At 42.6% G+C, this 13038-nt stretch overlaps 1 protein-coding gene and 1 long non-coding RNA gene across 3 annotated transcripts in view; one reads left to right on the top strand and one right to left on the bottom strand.

Moving 5' to 3' along the window:
• si:dkey-288a3.2 (protein phosphatase 1 regulatory subunit 37) overlaps positions 1 to 13038 on the top strand; it is a 74713-nt gene that overhangs the window by 20892 nt on the left and 40783 nt on the right. For both annotated transcript variants that reach the window (XM_044167818.1, XM_044167819.1), the window contains exons 6-10: positions 1711 to 1858; positions 5709 to 5864; positions 6712 to 6824; positions 9923 to 10064; positions 11114 to 11280. In XM_044167818.1, coding sequence (XP_044023753.1) covers positions 1711 to 1858; positions 5709 to 5864; positions 6712 to 6824; positions 9923 to 10064; positions 11114 to 11280 — 726 coding nt within the window. The remainder of the gene's footprint in view (positions 1 to 1710; positions 1859 to 5708; positions 5865 to 6711; positions 6825 to 9922; positions 10065 to 11113; positions 11281 to 13038) is intronic.
• Positions 6708 to 8748, bottom strand: LOC122862368. Its single transcript, XR_006374681.1, has 3 exons — positions 8130 to 8748; positions 6917 to 7030; positions 6708 to 6821 (listed from the first exon to the last, which is right to left on the bottom strand). It is a non-coding gene; the product is annotated as an uncharacterized LOC122862368 (long non-coding RNA).

Genomic DNA, 13038 nt, shown 5'->3' on the forward strand with positions numbered 1-13038 from the left:
TCACTGATAGCATTAGCAGGCATAACTGATTAGCTGTGAGGTGAGAAGCAATCGGTCTGAGTCCAAATATTACTACTGACTGACTTTTGTGTTCTGTGTGATCAAAGCGGGACGGGATGAGGGAAAACAATGTAAGGACTTTGAGCATGACTTCGAGTTCATATTATTTAGTCAGAAATGTGAGGACTCATCTCTGCTCTGATGCTTTAAAAGAGAACTGACATTTGTCTTGTCAAATTGGCAAAATTGACATTTCTTTGGGAAAGCAACACAATGTGCTGTCTGATGTTGTGAGCTCATATAGCCAAGATGAAATTCATCTACGGAGGGCAATACAGTCACGTCTCACGGTCTCATGAAAACAGAATGGAATTAAAGACAAAGCAACGGTAAACACAGTAAATCCCCGGTCAGACCCGAGAGTGGCACAACGAAAGTTCAGCTGTGAAACTGGTGGTACGGGAATGGTGATGTAGGGACTGCTGCATCTGGCAAGCTAACTGCCATCCGGGCACATGCCAGTCACAATAGCCCTCCAAGCTAGCTGGCTTGCTACTGTAACTGTCAGTTAACTGCCAGTTTTACAGTTTTTATAATACTGAATCTGAAAACCGTTCACTGCCAGTGTATTTCTGTTTTTTTATGGTTATGTTTAGGTAACTTAAATCACTTGTGTGATGTTAGGGAAAGATCGTTGTCTTGGCTGCTGCACTAATTAGTACTTTTTAGTCTAAAAATGAATCAAATGACTACATGAGAAAGGTGTCACCAACTCTGCAGGTCCCCTCAGCTCTGCAGACTGTTTTAGCCTCTTTTAGTTTGTTGTTTTAGATATCGGCCCACAAACTCCTCTCTCATCAGCCTTGTTTCCAGCAGCAGCAGCTGTTTTCAGTGAAGAAGCTGTGATAACGCTGCTGAACACGAGCTGCTGAGCAGCAAACAGCAGACAGACGCAGTCAGAGAGCAGCTGGTGAACATAGTGGAGCATTTAGCAGCTGAAGAGCCGGATATTTCCCTCAGGAGCTGCTGGAGACCAAACACAGAGCTAACAGAGAGGAGACTGCTGGACACAAAAAAACCATTGCCACTGAACATAATAATCCAGGCAGCAATTATTTTTTCTCAGCACATTAGTAGAATATAAAATTATTTTCTGAAAGATAGTGCAGGTTTTATCAGAGTGACAAAATTGAACCTGAAGCATCATTCAAGTTAAACACTTTGACATTTAGTTATTTCATTATTTTGATTTTTAGTTACTTTATTCCACTCTTCTCACCAAACCTCCTCATATCTACTTATGTACCTCCCAGATCTCTCCCCAGCTACTCCCAGTACCGTTCTACACCTATCAAAACCTCCTACGTCTACCACCAGCACTATCCCAAACCCATGCCCGTGACGGCCCATATGTTCCTACAGTATCGGCCCGACCGTCCCATCACTCAGGCTTGTTTTGTTCTTCCTCCTGGTTTCCTCTCAGACAGGCAGTCCAGTGTTAGAGTGTAACTACTCACCACCACCACCTGCACTTTTCTTTCGACGCTCTCTCATTCTTTCTCTTTCTCTTTCTTTCACCATTAATCCTCTCCTTCTTTTGTTTGTTCTCTGCTTTTGGGCAGATTAGACATTTTGATGCATCTTGAGCTGTTTCTTTGTGCATTTGTCTGTATTCACTGTATTTCTGCACAATGTGTTTGTGTGTTTCAGAGTGTGCGTCTGTGCAGACTGGATGTGTGTAATGTGCCCTTGGTTGACTACCCGGCCCAGTCTCTATCTAAAGCTCTGCTGACCAGCCGGCTCACAGTGCTGCACCTTCACAATGCCCAGCTCAGCGGCATGCCACTATACACACTGGGTAAGATGCACACGCACACACACACACACACACACACACAAGCAATATTTCCTCACTGAGCACGCCAGCTTCTGAATACTCACTCATGGTACACTGAGATCATGTTTGTTTGTTAAATAATTTCTGTGTGGACTGTGAGTATCAATTCATGTGTGTAAATGTGTGTTTGTGTGTGTGTGTCCTGTGGCCAGCAGGACCAGATTTTGACCGGTGATCCTCTCTGCAGGTCTGGACCCGGATTAGAGGCCTAATCTCTTACCTGTCACTTTACACACCGCTGCACACATCTATAAAGGCTCTGGCAGCCAGGACACACAAACACACACACACACACACACACACACACAGGTATTTACTATACACTCTGTAGGCATGTGTACTCTCTCAAACAAAAGTATAACCTGAGATACATACTTATTTTTTTTAAATTGTACAGTTGATCTCCACACACACACACCACTTGTACACACACACTTACAGCATATGAACACTTATTTGTTACCCACAAATGATTAAACATGTCATTTGAAAAAACAAAGTAACAAAGTACAGCGACTCCGGCGAGGTCTGTGCTCTCTGACCTTCATTGATTGCCTGTTGTTGTATCTCTGAACTGTATCCATGGCGATGGAGAAGGGGAATGGGGGAGTGGGATACTGGTGGGGTCACATGACCCCCCCCCCATGCACACATACACATACACAACTACTAGATGAGTATACACACATAAATACACTTACTATGGGTGAAACCAACACTCAGAGGGGGGTTGAGTGCTGTACATGAATGGGCAGATGCACACACACACACACATACACGGACAGTCATGTGCATAAGGGGTAGTTAATAATAGGCTGAAGGTGCTCAGCTGCATAGTGATGTAGCAGTAATTTTGGAGCAGTCATTTTCTCACTTTATATCCATTTTCATTATTAGATAAATAAAAATATAATATAATAAAATGCTGTTTTTTAATTGTAGCACATGACCAGATGTCATCTTAAAACAATCTCTGTTTCTGACTTCTCGTTGGGACAAAAACATCTAAATAGTGAACGCAGCCTCTCATCTCGTCTCAGCTGGGAGCAGAGAAAGAACCACATGGACGCAGTATGCTGCCCACTCTTCCCGACAGCAACTTGTTCCTCCAACATTTTCAGCCTTTTCCTGGATCTCTTTGATATTTTGGGGTCTCACAACCCACCTCCTCCTCCCACGTACATCTCTCATCCCACCCCATCCTCTCTGCCTTTACTGAGCCTGCTGCTACCTCCCCTTCTTCTCTCCCGGCGGGGGGTCCCAGCTGAGGATCATTGCCTTCGATCGGAGGGGCCTCTGATTGCGGGATTGGGCGCTCGCAGTGGAGTCGACCGGATCAATCCCACCGATTCCAACATTTGGCTCCCACTGTGCCTGATGACAATGTTGGCATTCCACATGCAGCCCAACAGGCTTGATCAAATCTGCGGCATCGATCTGGATGCAAGGGCAACTAGGGCCCAGGCAATACGGACACATGTGTACCACAGTACAGTACACATTACACAAATACACAGGGAATGCCCACAACACACATATAAATACAAGATATCACCATTAAAGATGTGATAAAGTGCCATAATGAAAAGATTCTAACAATGGCGTACACACTGACATTTTGAAGAGAGGGTCTTTGACAGGTGTTTTGTAAGGTCTCTTTCGCTGAAGAGTCACAACTCTGGCTTCAACAATGGCTCCTTCATGTTAGAATGCTGAAGGAGTCCACTTGATCTTTACCGCAGTAATTGCAGGAGGCGGCGATTCCTGCTGTGCTCTCGTTTTCATGCTCACCATCAATCAGTCTATCGCAGTTACAACCTGGAGGCCCCATGTTTGGCACTCAGAGGACATGCTTGTACGATGGATCATATCTAAAATCAATTTAAAACAGTCTTAATTGGGGGGGTGGGGAGGTGGTTCCATCCAAATTTAGAAGAGCAAAATTCCATACACTCCAGTCCTCACATCACTGCTAGCTTCTCTGTTGTTCTGAAGTAATTCTGCCTCTCTGTCCCTCCCTCCAGCCATATTCCCACTTCGTCAAACCCATTCATTGCCATTTTCCACCTATCCACCGCCCTCTGACTTTTTCTCCTGTCCCAGTCACCTCACTCCCACATCCAGCCACTCCCTGCAATAACCCCTTTCCCTCCAGTCCCAGTCACCTGACCTTCCCCACCCACCTGCTCACCTGTTCCCATTTCCCCCTAATCAGCCCAGTAGGACATATACTGGTTCATTTCCACTAGTACTCTGCCAGATCGTCTAAGTTGCCATGTGCTTTGTACCTTTGCTTTCAAGCCACCAGAACCTGAACCTTACCGTGATTCAGACCTTGTACCTGTTCCTTCCTGCCTGTAGGCCTGTATATATCTTCATTGTGGCAATAAATCATTGAACGGTACCGGTCTGTGTGCATCATCTGCATTTGGGTCCTATCCCCGTTGCCTCGCACTCAACCACCATGACAGAGGAGGGTCACCAGTTGTGTGTAACATGCAGGAGCTTCACATTATCCCTGTGACAAGGACCTGGTCCCCAACTGGCCTTCCACCAACGACCTCTGCACTGTCGTATCTTAATTAGGATCAGTGGACAAAGCTTACAACTCAGGATACTTACTCAGCTCAGAATAATTTTCAAAAATCATTAGTCTCTTGCACTGTTAGCAAAGAAAATGTTCCAGGTTTTTTTCTCATAATTGTGGCCATGGGTCATTCCTACTTTGCACTCCATTACAGCGATTCAGAGAACACAGACTCTGGTAAAAACAATTAGAGGGACAAGCAGTGAGAGGCTGCTAATGCTTTCCAGATAAACTTAAATTGTACATACATAATTAAAACAGAGAAATTGTATTTAGCAAGGTCCCCTAGTAACCTAATGGTTAAGGTGCACACCACATAACCGCAACGTCCATGGATAGATTCTCGGTCGGGGCACCTTTGCTGCATATCATACTTTGCCACTTGCATACACCCCCGGAAACACCCATTCAGCGGTGCAGAGGAGTGATATTGGGCGGAGCAAAATCCTCATTGTGCGAAAGTAAAGAAAAGTGAGCCCATTTAATCCCTCATATCGTTATCTTTCACCCATCCGTCGTCATCAAGAGGCTGTCATTTTCCTCAGCTCGTTCACACCACAGCTCACTATCCGCCTGTCTTCTCAGTCGCTTTGTTTACGGAAGCCAGCTCTCGCACTACCAGCAGCTCAATCCTGGAAAACCAGCACTGGGTTCACTGACTGACTGGACTGACTAACCTGTCTGGCACTCCTAAAAACAGAAAAAAGTCAAACTGTCGCAATACTCCTCTCTCTCCCTATGTTCCTGTCTCACTACACTGACTGTGAAATAATAGCAAATGCCAAAAAAGAAATCTTTAAAAAAGGAAATTGTGTTTGTTGAGTTTTTAGATAAGCTGTTGGAGGTAACTGCATATGGAAATGCATTTTTTGCAGTCCGCCTTTGTTGAATTTTTTACAATGGAGGTGGTGAGTGCAAAGTTAGCATGCCTCATAGTCAGAATAGCCACAATTAAGAATAAAACCAAGGCTGAAAAATACCAGAATCTTCCTTTAATATTGATTTCTAAATGGAAAAGCACTGACAAAGTTGATTAAGTACTTATAAGTCAAATTACAAATTTACAAATTACAAAAATAATGTTTGCTAGTATTGTCAGGCAGCTTTCCATATCAAACTAATTCAAAAGTTTGAGGATAATAATTGTACTTTAAGGGAGTAATTTCAATTTTGGATCCTGTTCCTAATCTTTTGAGCACTCTTTTCTTTTGTTGCTGCTTGTAGTTGGTGCACTGAAGTCAAACAAGGCTTTGCAAGAGCTCCATCTTACCAACAACCTGCTGAACAGCTACCAGGACGCCCTGCAGCTAGGAGACCTGCTACGCTACAACACCACTTTAGAGACACTGGAGCTCAGCTACAATGCAGTAGCAGATGCCGGTGGGATGTTCATCTTTGTTACAGAACAAAAATATGTATTTATTCAATGTTGCACAGTGAAAAATTGATATATAAAAAGTCATGTCTTCATCATTATGTGGGTCTACAAGAGCACTCGTCTAACTGAGAACCCATGGGTTCATCCTATTTATGAAATGTATTTAATGGAGGACATGTCTGGTGTGGTGAGTGCTGAATGATGTGGACATAAAATAACAATGAAATAAGGCTATATACTAAGTTTGAGACATTGCAGGGAAAAAGAGGTGTTGGTAGCTTTGCTTTTTAACCTTGAACAGAGCCAGACTAGCTGTTTCCTCCTTGTACCTGCACCTCTAAAGCTCACTAATTAACACATTGTTTCTTGTTTGTCGCACTATTCCTTTAAACCTGAGGCAAAATAGTTTCGTCACAAAATGCATTTCTAAATTTTCATAATTTACATTGTGTGAAGAAGAGGCCGAGCAAATGTTCGCAGAAGTTGGTTACAAGTGTGACACATAATCTTATGTAAGTATTATTAATTACAGCAGCTTACAAGGAAAAACAGCGACGCAACAGGATAGGTAAATATGTTGGGAGGGATCATCACTCTTTGCAAACTTTCAGTCCAGCTTTAATATTATATAATTAATTTAGATATGTGAAAAGGTTAAGCACATAGCAACCTCCTTCATAGTTACTGGCGCTCAAGTCATAAGTAGCACTGCAGCAACACTCCCACTAAACATCTGTCAGTGCCATTAAGCTTACAAACACAAACATAGACAAGCAGTGAAGGTGAACACATTCTGCTAATTACCATATTTTCATGTTTCATTTGAGTTTTTTTTTAATTAATATCCAGGTTTGGAGGAGCTGTGTGATGGTCTGAGGCGGCAGACGGCAGGTCTGAAGGTCTTACTGCTGAGGAACAACCAGATCACTGCAAATGGCATGGTCCATCTGGCCGAGGCTCTGGTGAGGAACATAATAGCAGCTTTTAGCTTGGAACAAAATCAATTAATGCCAACAGTCAGCATATAAATATATTCCAATGCCAAAGAACAGACCTTTTCTTTAAGCAGAAATGCCTTCAGCCAGAAGCTGCAGACTGAATGTTGTCTCCAGTCTTTGTCTACCAGCGGCACATGTGTTGTAAGCATACTCAGCGCCATGATCCCGGCCTGTAGGACAATGGACGGACGAGGCATGTTGAAACACATTGCGTTATAATTAAGTGGTGCAATAGAGCAAAAAGTACGATAAATAAATAAAGGCCACTTTGTGTAAGACTTTATATAATATATAATTCCTTACTTTGGTGCCATCTGGTGGTAACTTTAAGAATGACACTGTGTCAAACAGCAATGCATATAAAGGCCTCTGTATGGTTCAAATGGAGGGCTTGTTGATGTTCAGGCAGTGGGATCCAACCAGGAAGCATAATGAGGCCTACATTTTCTTCACGAGGTAACTTTAATACCGCTAACTTTAGCTGTGGTAGGCTGATAAAATGTGTTTGCTATCTTACCTATCACATGGACCATGGATCATTACTCATTCTTAAAATAAGTTGTTACTTATAATTCTAAGGTAAAATAATTAGTTACAGGAGCTAGGTTACCACTATGATCAAGAGATTCCTTTCTAATGCGCTTCTAATGTAAGTGATGCAGGACATGAGGCTCCAGCAGTCTGAGCTGGACAAATCAAGTGGATATCTTCCGAAGTTACAGTCTTTTTAGTACCGAATTCCCTCTTTGTGTTTCTGTCCCTCCACCACAGCTCACGAAGGAAACACTATTCCAGGAAAACACAAGTGAAAAACTCTGGAACTTGGATATCCACTTTGAGTAGTCAGAAAGACTAGAAAGGCACTATATAAGTACAGTCCATTCACCATTTACCATCACTTGATTCCACTTCTGAGCATGAAGTGATAGGAACAGCCCTATTAGCTTTGCACTAGCTGAGCTACACTGGCTGACTGATAGCTGCTTTCCTCTATCCAGTACTGAGGAAATGAAGAGCGCTGAGCCTCATCCAGAGAATTCCCGCTCTGAAAACGTCCCGCCTCCACATGTTTCATTGTACACTCCTAATAACATGCGTTCCTTCCTGTCATGTGAGTGGCGATTGTGGAAGTCAAAAGGCTAGAAATTAAAGGCCTGCCTGGTTCGCTCACACACACCCTGTCTTCTCCAGTGCTACCAAAAGAAGGAACAGTTTGATTAAATAATAGATGTGTGTTAAGGAGGGGTGCTCATACGGCCTGCCACTCACGAGGATAAGTAGATGTCCTTGCAGGCCATAATGATGATAATTAGACCCGTAGCTGGTCGTGTCGAATATGATGACGAGGAGAGCTGTTATTAACCTTTCTGGTTGGTGTATGTGCTTTTTCTCTCTATCCTCGTGGCTTGTTGGCTTGTCTTTTGAAGTCCTAGGACAAGGGGAGCAAATGTGGGCCAAAATCCACTTGACTTCCAATTCTAGAATTTAGCTAATTTACTTATTGTTCTAAAAAGTTCTAAAAATGATTATTGTGAGGTGAATATGTCGTGCTTCTGCTGTTTTTTTTTTGTTTTTTTTGTTTAAAGCCAGCATGTCATGTGTGAAAGCATACTGTGTTTTTGGTGGTTTCACACTCCTACCCCCCTCAAACTTCTCACTCCAACCCTCCCGTGGTTTACGTTTGACAGGCTTCAACCATGCTTGACTCTCACACACTCTCAACCACGCAGTCGCCTCTTTAATTGTCTGCTATTATCCCTTGTGCATATCCATTCGAGATGCTCTTCCTCCCTCTCCTCCTCCCCTCTTCACCGGAGAAGCTTCTCGCCACGCGTTGGATGTAGTGTTTCCTCTGTGTACTGCGACTTGGGGGGGGGGGCCTCTCTCAAGTGTGTTTGTTGTCACCACGGTGCAAATTAACTCAGAAGAAGACGCTCTCCGGGTCTGTCGGTTGCCTTTTCTGGCTTCCTTTCCTCCCCCGCACTCCCTCTGACCAGAGGAATTTAACAAGGGTGGCGAGGCGAGGGGGCAACCGAGGAGTGGGTGGCATGTTCCTCTTTAAGCTGTTGGGCAACATGGGCCTCTTGTGCCCCAGACACCCCCAGCTTTATGCACCAACTAATCAACCTTCAATGCTAATGTGGCTCTGGAGAGTGGAAACAGAAGTTCTGAGCATTGAACATGAGAGGAAACATTCTGAAAAGGAATAATAATCACCGCATAATAATAATGATAATAAATGAATAAACTTCTCAGCCTTTCTACACTCACTTGCACACTGAAAGTAGCATCCTACACAGTCTAAAGCCGGCCTGTTCAACTGGCGGCCCGCGGGCCACATCCGGCCCAGCAGCAGCCTCCGAGTGGCCCGGCGTACATAAATCTGATATATGACAAAATAAATAAACTACATATAAAGTGTATGCAAGCAGCTAACGAGTGAGCCATCTCGCTTCCTTCTCATCTCTGCTGAGAGCTGCACATGCTCAGTACCGATCGGGCAGATTGTTTACGGATGTAGCGCCGCCGCCGATCACATCTTTCACAGATCAGCGTTTCCTCACGTGAGCTCCGACCAGCTGAGCAGCTTTTCAACACATCTGGCTGCCGACAGTCACAAGCAGGAAGTGCTCTGCTGAAAATATGTCTCTGTCAACCCTGAACCGTCAGTTTAACCCTGCCTGGACCGGCAAGTACTTGTTTATTTTACCGCCATTTTTTACTACATTAATTTGCATTTGTTTAAAATGTGTCATTACCAAAAACTAAACAAAAGGTTTTAAATAGGCCCTGAAGATGTCTGGCCCATCTACATTTCCTGGTTTTAAAATCTGGCCCAGTTGAATCTGTAATTGAACAGCCCTGCAAAGCTTCATTGTCAGCTAAAGTCATTTGAACTCACTTAGAGTGACATACTTTAAAATCTGAAATCAGGGATTCAAATTCTTCAGTTTTTGTTGGTACCAAAAGTCCCTGGATCCAGTTTGAGTTGTGTTTAATCCAAAGTAAAAGCTGAGATGAATGCTTATCAACGTGACCTCGGGTTTTGACCTTTTTTGCAGCCAGTGTTGAAGGTCCTGCAGGTCCTGGATTTGGGTGAGAACCTCCTGGGAAACGAGGGGATCCAGGTCATCAGGGAGCCTCTGATGGTGAACTGCTCAGTGCTGCAGCTCAGCCTGGCCCAAGCCAACATCACCTGTGAAGGTACAATACATATGCAGCATGTCTTTTATATGCAGCACAATTTTTGTGAATTTACAGCTGAAGGAGACACACAGTACAGTCATTTCATCAAGATTAGGCCTGTTACAATAATTAGTATTTTATTGTTTTAAATCAGATTTTAATAAAATAGATTTTTTTATAATAATGATGTTGAATTTTGTCACAATTTGGTGACCAAATTAACAAACTAATGCTGTTGCATTTCTGTTTGTTTTGCAGCATATTTAAATCTGGGTTCAAATAAATGCTGATATCAGTGATACAGCTTTGGTTTCATATTAACTACTTGCATGCCTGTTTAGTTTCGAATAGAGACAGGCTGCAGCTAACAATCATTTTCATTATCAAATAATCTGCCATTTATTTCCCTGATTAATAATTATATAAAATGTCAAAAAAAGTGAAAAAGTGCATTTTTAAATAGTTTGTTTTGTCCAACCAATAGTCTAAAACTGAAAGATATTGAGTTTGCTATTGTAGAAGACTATAAAAGACAGATAATATTCACGTTTGAAAAAGGTGGACCGATTATTTGGAATTTCTGCTTACAAAATTTTTAATCAATTATCAGTATAATTGCCAATTAATTTCTGTCAATCAACGTATCTAAAAAGAGATAATCAATTTTGTGTTTTTAAACTGGTAATTTCCCCTGGGACATTTTAAATTACCTTTAGCCTGTTTGCCCTAAAATGGGCCGTTTTGCTCTCTGCACATACTGTATCTTTAATGACTCGCAGATGAATCATTTTAATTCGTCGCCTCCCTGTAATGCTCTAATTTGTAGCTGAAGCCGAACGATAGATTTTCTTGTTATGTGAGCTTTCAACCAAAGCACGGTGAAAGAGTCAGGGAGTAAAAGAAATGTTATGGAGTCATAGCTATCCTAAAAACTGCTGTCAAGTAGGTGATTTAAGGTAGCTAGCCAAGTAAGGTTTTCAAGATCAAACTAGCCCTGCAACTACCCAGGTAAGCTACTAAGCTAGCCCGCTCTAACATTTCGACGTCACGTGTTTTCTGCGGTGAAGGTGCTGTGGCGTTGGCAGAGTTCCTCGCAGAGAGTCGTCAGATTCAGCGGCTGGACCTCCGTCAGAATGAGGTGAAGGTTGGAGGCCTGATGGCCTTGTGTCTGGCCCTGAGGATCAACCACTCTCTTGCTAGCCTGGATTTGGACCACATACCCCCACAGGAGCAAGTAGGTGCAGCTATCATTGTAGTTACCGATCGGAATCCCCTGCTGTTAAAACACAGCTAAGTCACCAACTTCGTTATGTGTTGGATCACTGGATTGTAAATGGTTGTTCACATCTGGCTTGTTCTCAGACAATTGTAGCATTTATACAGTGATGTAGACAGAGCTGTAATTTTGGGTACTGGTTAGTTCCATGATTTTAGACATACTGTCTTCTATTACCATAAGGTCCATTAGTAGCTGTTCTGGAGCTTTTGATCATATTCATTCGCAGATGGAGTTTGCCCAGTTGTCAAGGAACTGCAGATGGTAAATGGACTGCACTTATATAGTGCTTTTCTACCCAACCAGCAAAGCGTTTTTGCACACAGGCTCACACACCGGTGCAAGGCGCTGGCCTGCCCGTAGGGACTAACTTGGGGTTCAGTGTCTTGCTTATGGACACTCAACGTGTGGACGGGTGCCTGTTGGCAAATTTTTGTCAACCACTGTTTTCAAGTTCAAGAATAAACTTCCAATCTCGATTTTTAAGTCAACATGGACGATAAGTCCTTGAAGGGCTCAGTTGTCATGGATCTATGACATCCATGACAACTGACAAACTCCATCTGCTGCTGAAGATCATGTGATATGATTGAAAACTCCAGAGCAGCTACTGTACTACTTAGAGCCTGTGGGCAGATTGTTTTGTCAACGGGATTATTGAAGGCCTAAAAACATTACCAGGGCCTCTTCAGACGTGGACAGCCGAGTTATCCAGATTAGAATGTTGACGAATTGGCACGAGTCTTTGAAGCTGGTTTAAAATTCATCTGGAACTGTTGTCAGAGCAACAAGTCCTTAAGCCCAAAGCTGCAAAGGTGCAGGCTTAATGACATTTAGCTGGATCAGGACCAAGAGGCTATAGGCTGGACCACGTTCATGAAGTGATTTTCAAATACAAATGGCTGCCTTCTTCGATTTATAATGAAAGACTGTTGATATAATTATGATTTTAGAAGAGAACATGCAGGTTATTGAAAGATCACTGTGATCTGTAATTATCACAATTCAGTTTTCATAATGAACAGTTACCTATACTTACACATGCTAAAACTAAATAAAATAAACATTTAAAATAAATAAAAGTTTGTTAACAAAAAGAACCAAACCAAATGTAGTTTGAAATACTGTGAGCCAAAAGAAATAAACTCAAATAAAAGACTCTAACTTAGAAAACAGATGAAACCAGAACATGTGGCAGTTCATGTGGCATGTGTCATTTGAACACTAAAACTTCAGATTCAATGATTAACTGCATAACTCACTTTGCTGAACATTGTTCATTCAGTTAAAACTGCAATTTAAGAGAATTTTAGTAAGGTTTCACTTTAGTGATGTTTTGTTCGTTCGCGAGCGATCCGATTCTTTTCAACGGCTCTTTGATACGATTGGAACCGAGTCGTACTTGGTGTAAGCCGTTCTTCTTATCGTTGTGCCTAAATTTCACTGCTTGCCCTAAATACACTTTACGCTAACAGTGTACCAGTAACGTCACCACTGTCTGCGAATCACTGCGCGATAGTGGGTCCACTTGATTGCTATCCCGGCCTACGCTGGTGTTGCATCAGCTGGACGGAGTTAAAAAGTTTTCTGATATTAAGTGTTGAATGAATTGCATTGAAGGCAAGGCAACTTTATTACATAACACATTTCATACAGAGAGTAAAGTCAGTAGTAGTAAATTCACTGACAAAGCAGAGGGACATGGCATCCCCTTGT

Source organism: Siniperca chuatsi, linkage group LG15, assembly GCF_020085105.1.
Source record: "Siniperca chuatsi isolate FFG_IHB_CAS linkage group LG15, ASM2008510v1, whole genome shotgun sequence".
NCBI lineage: Eukaryota > Metazoa > Chordata > Actinopteri > Centrarchiformes > Sinipercidae > Siniperca > Siniperca chuatsi.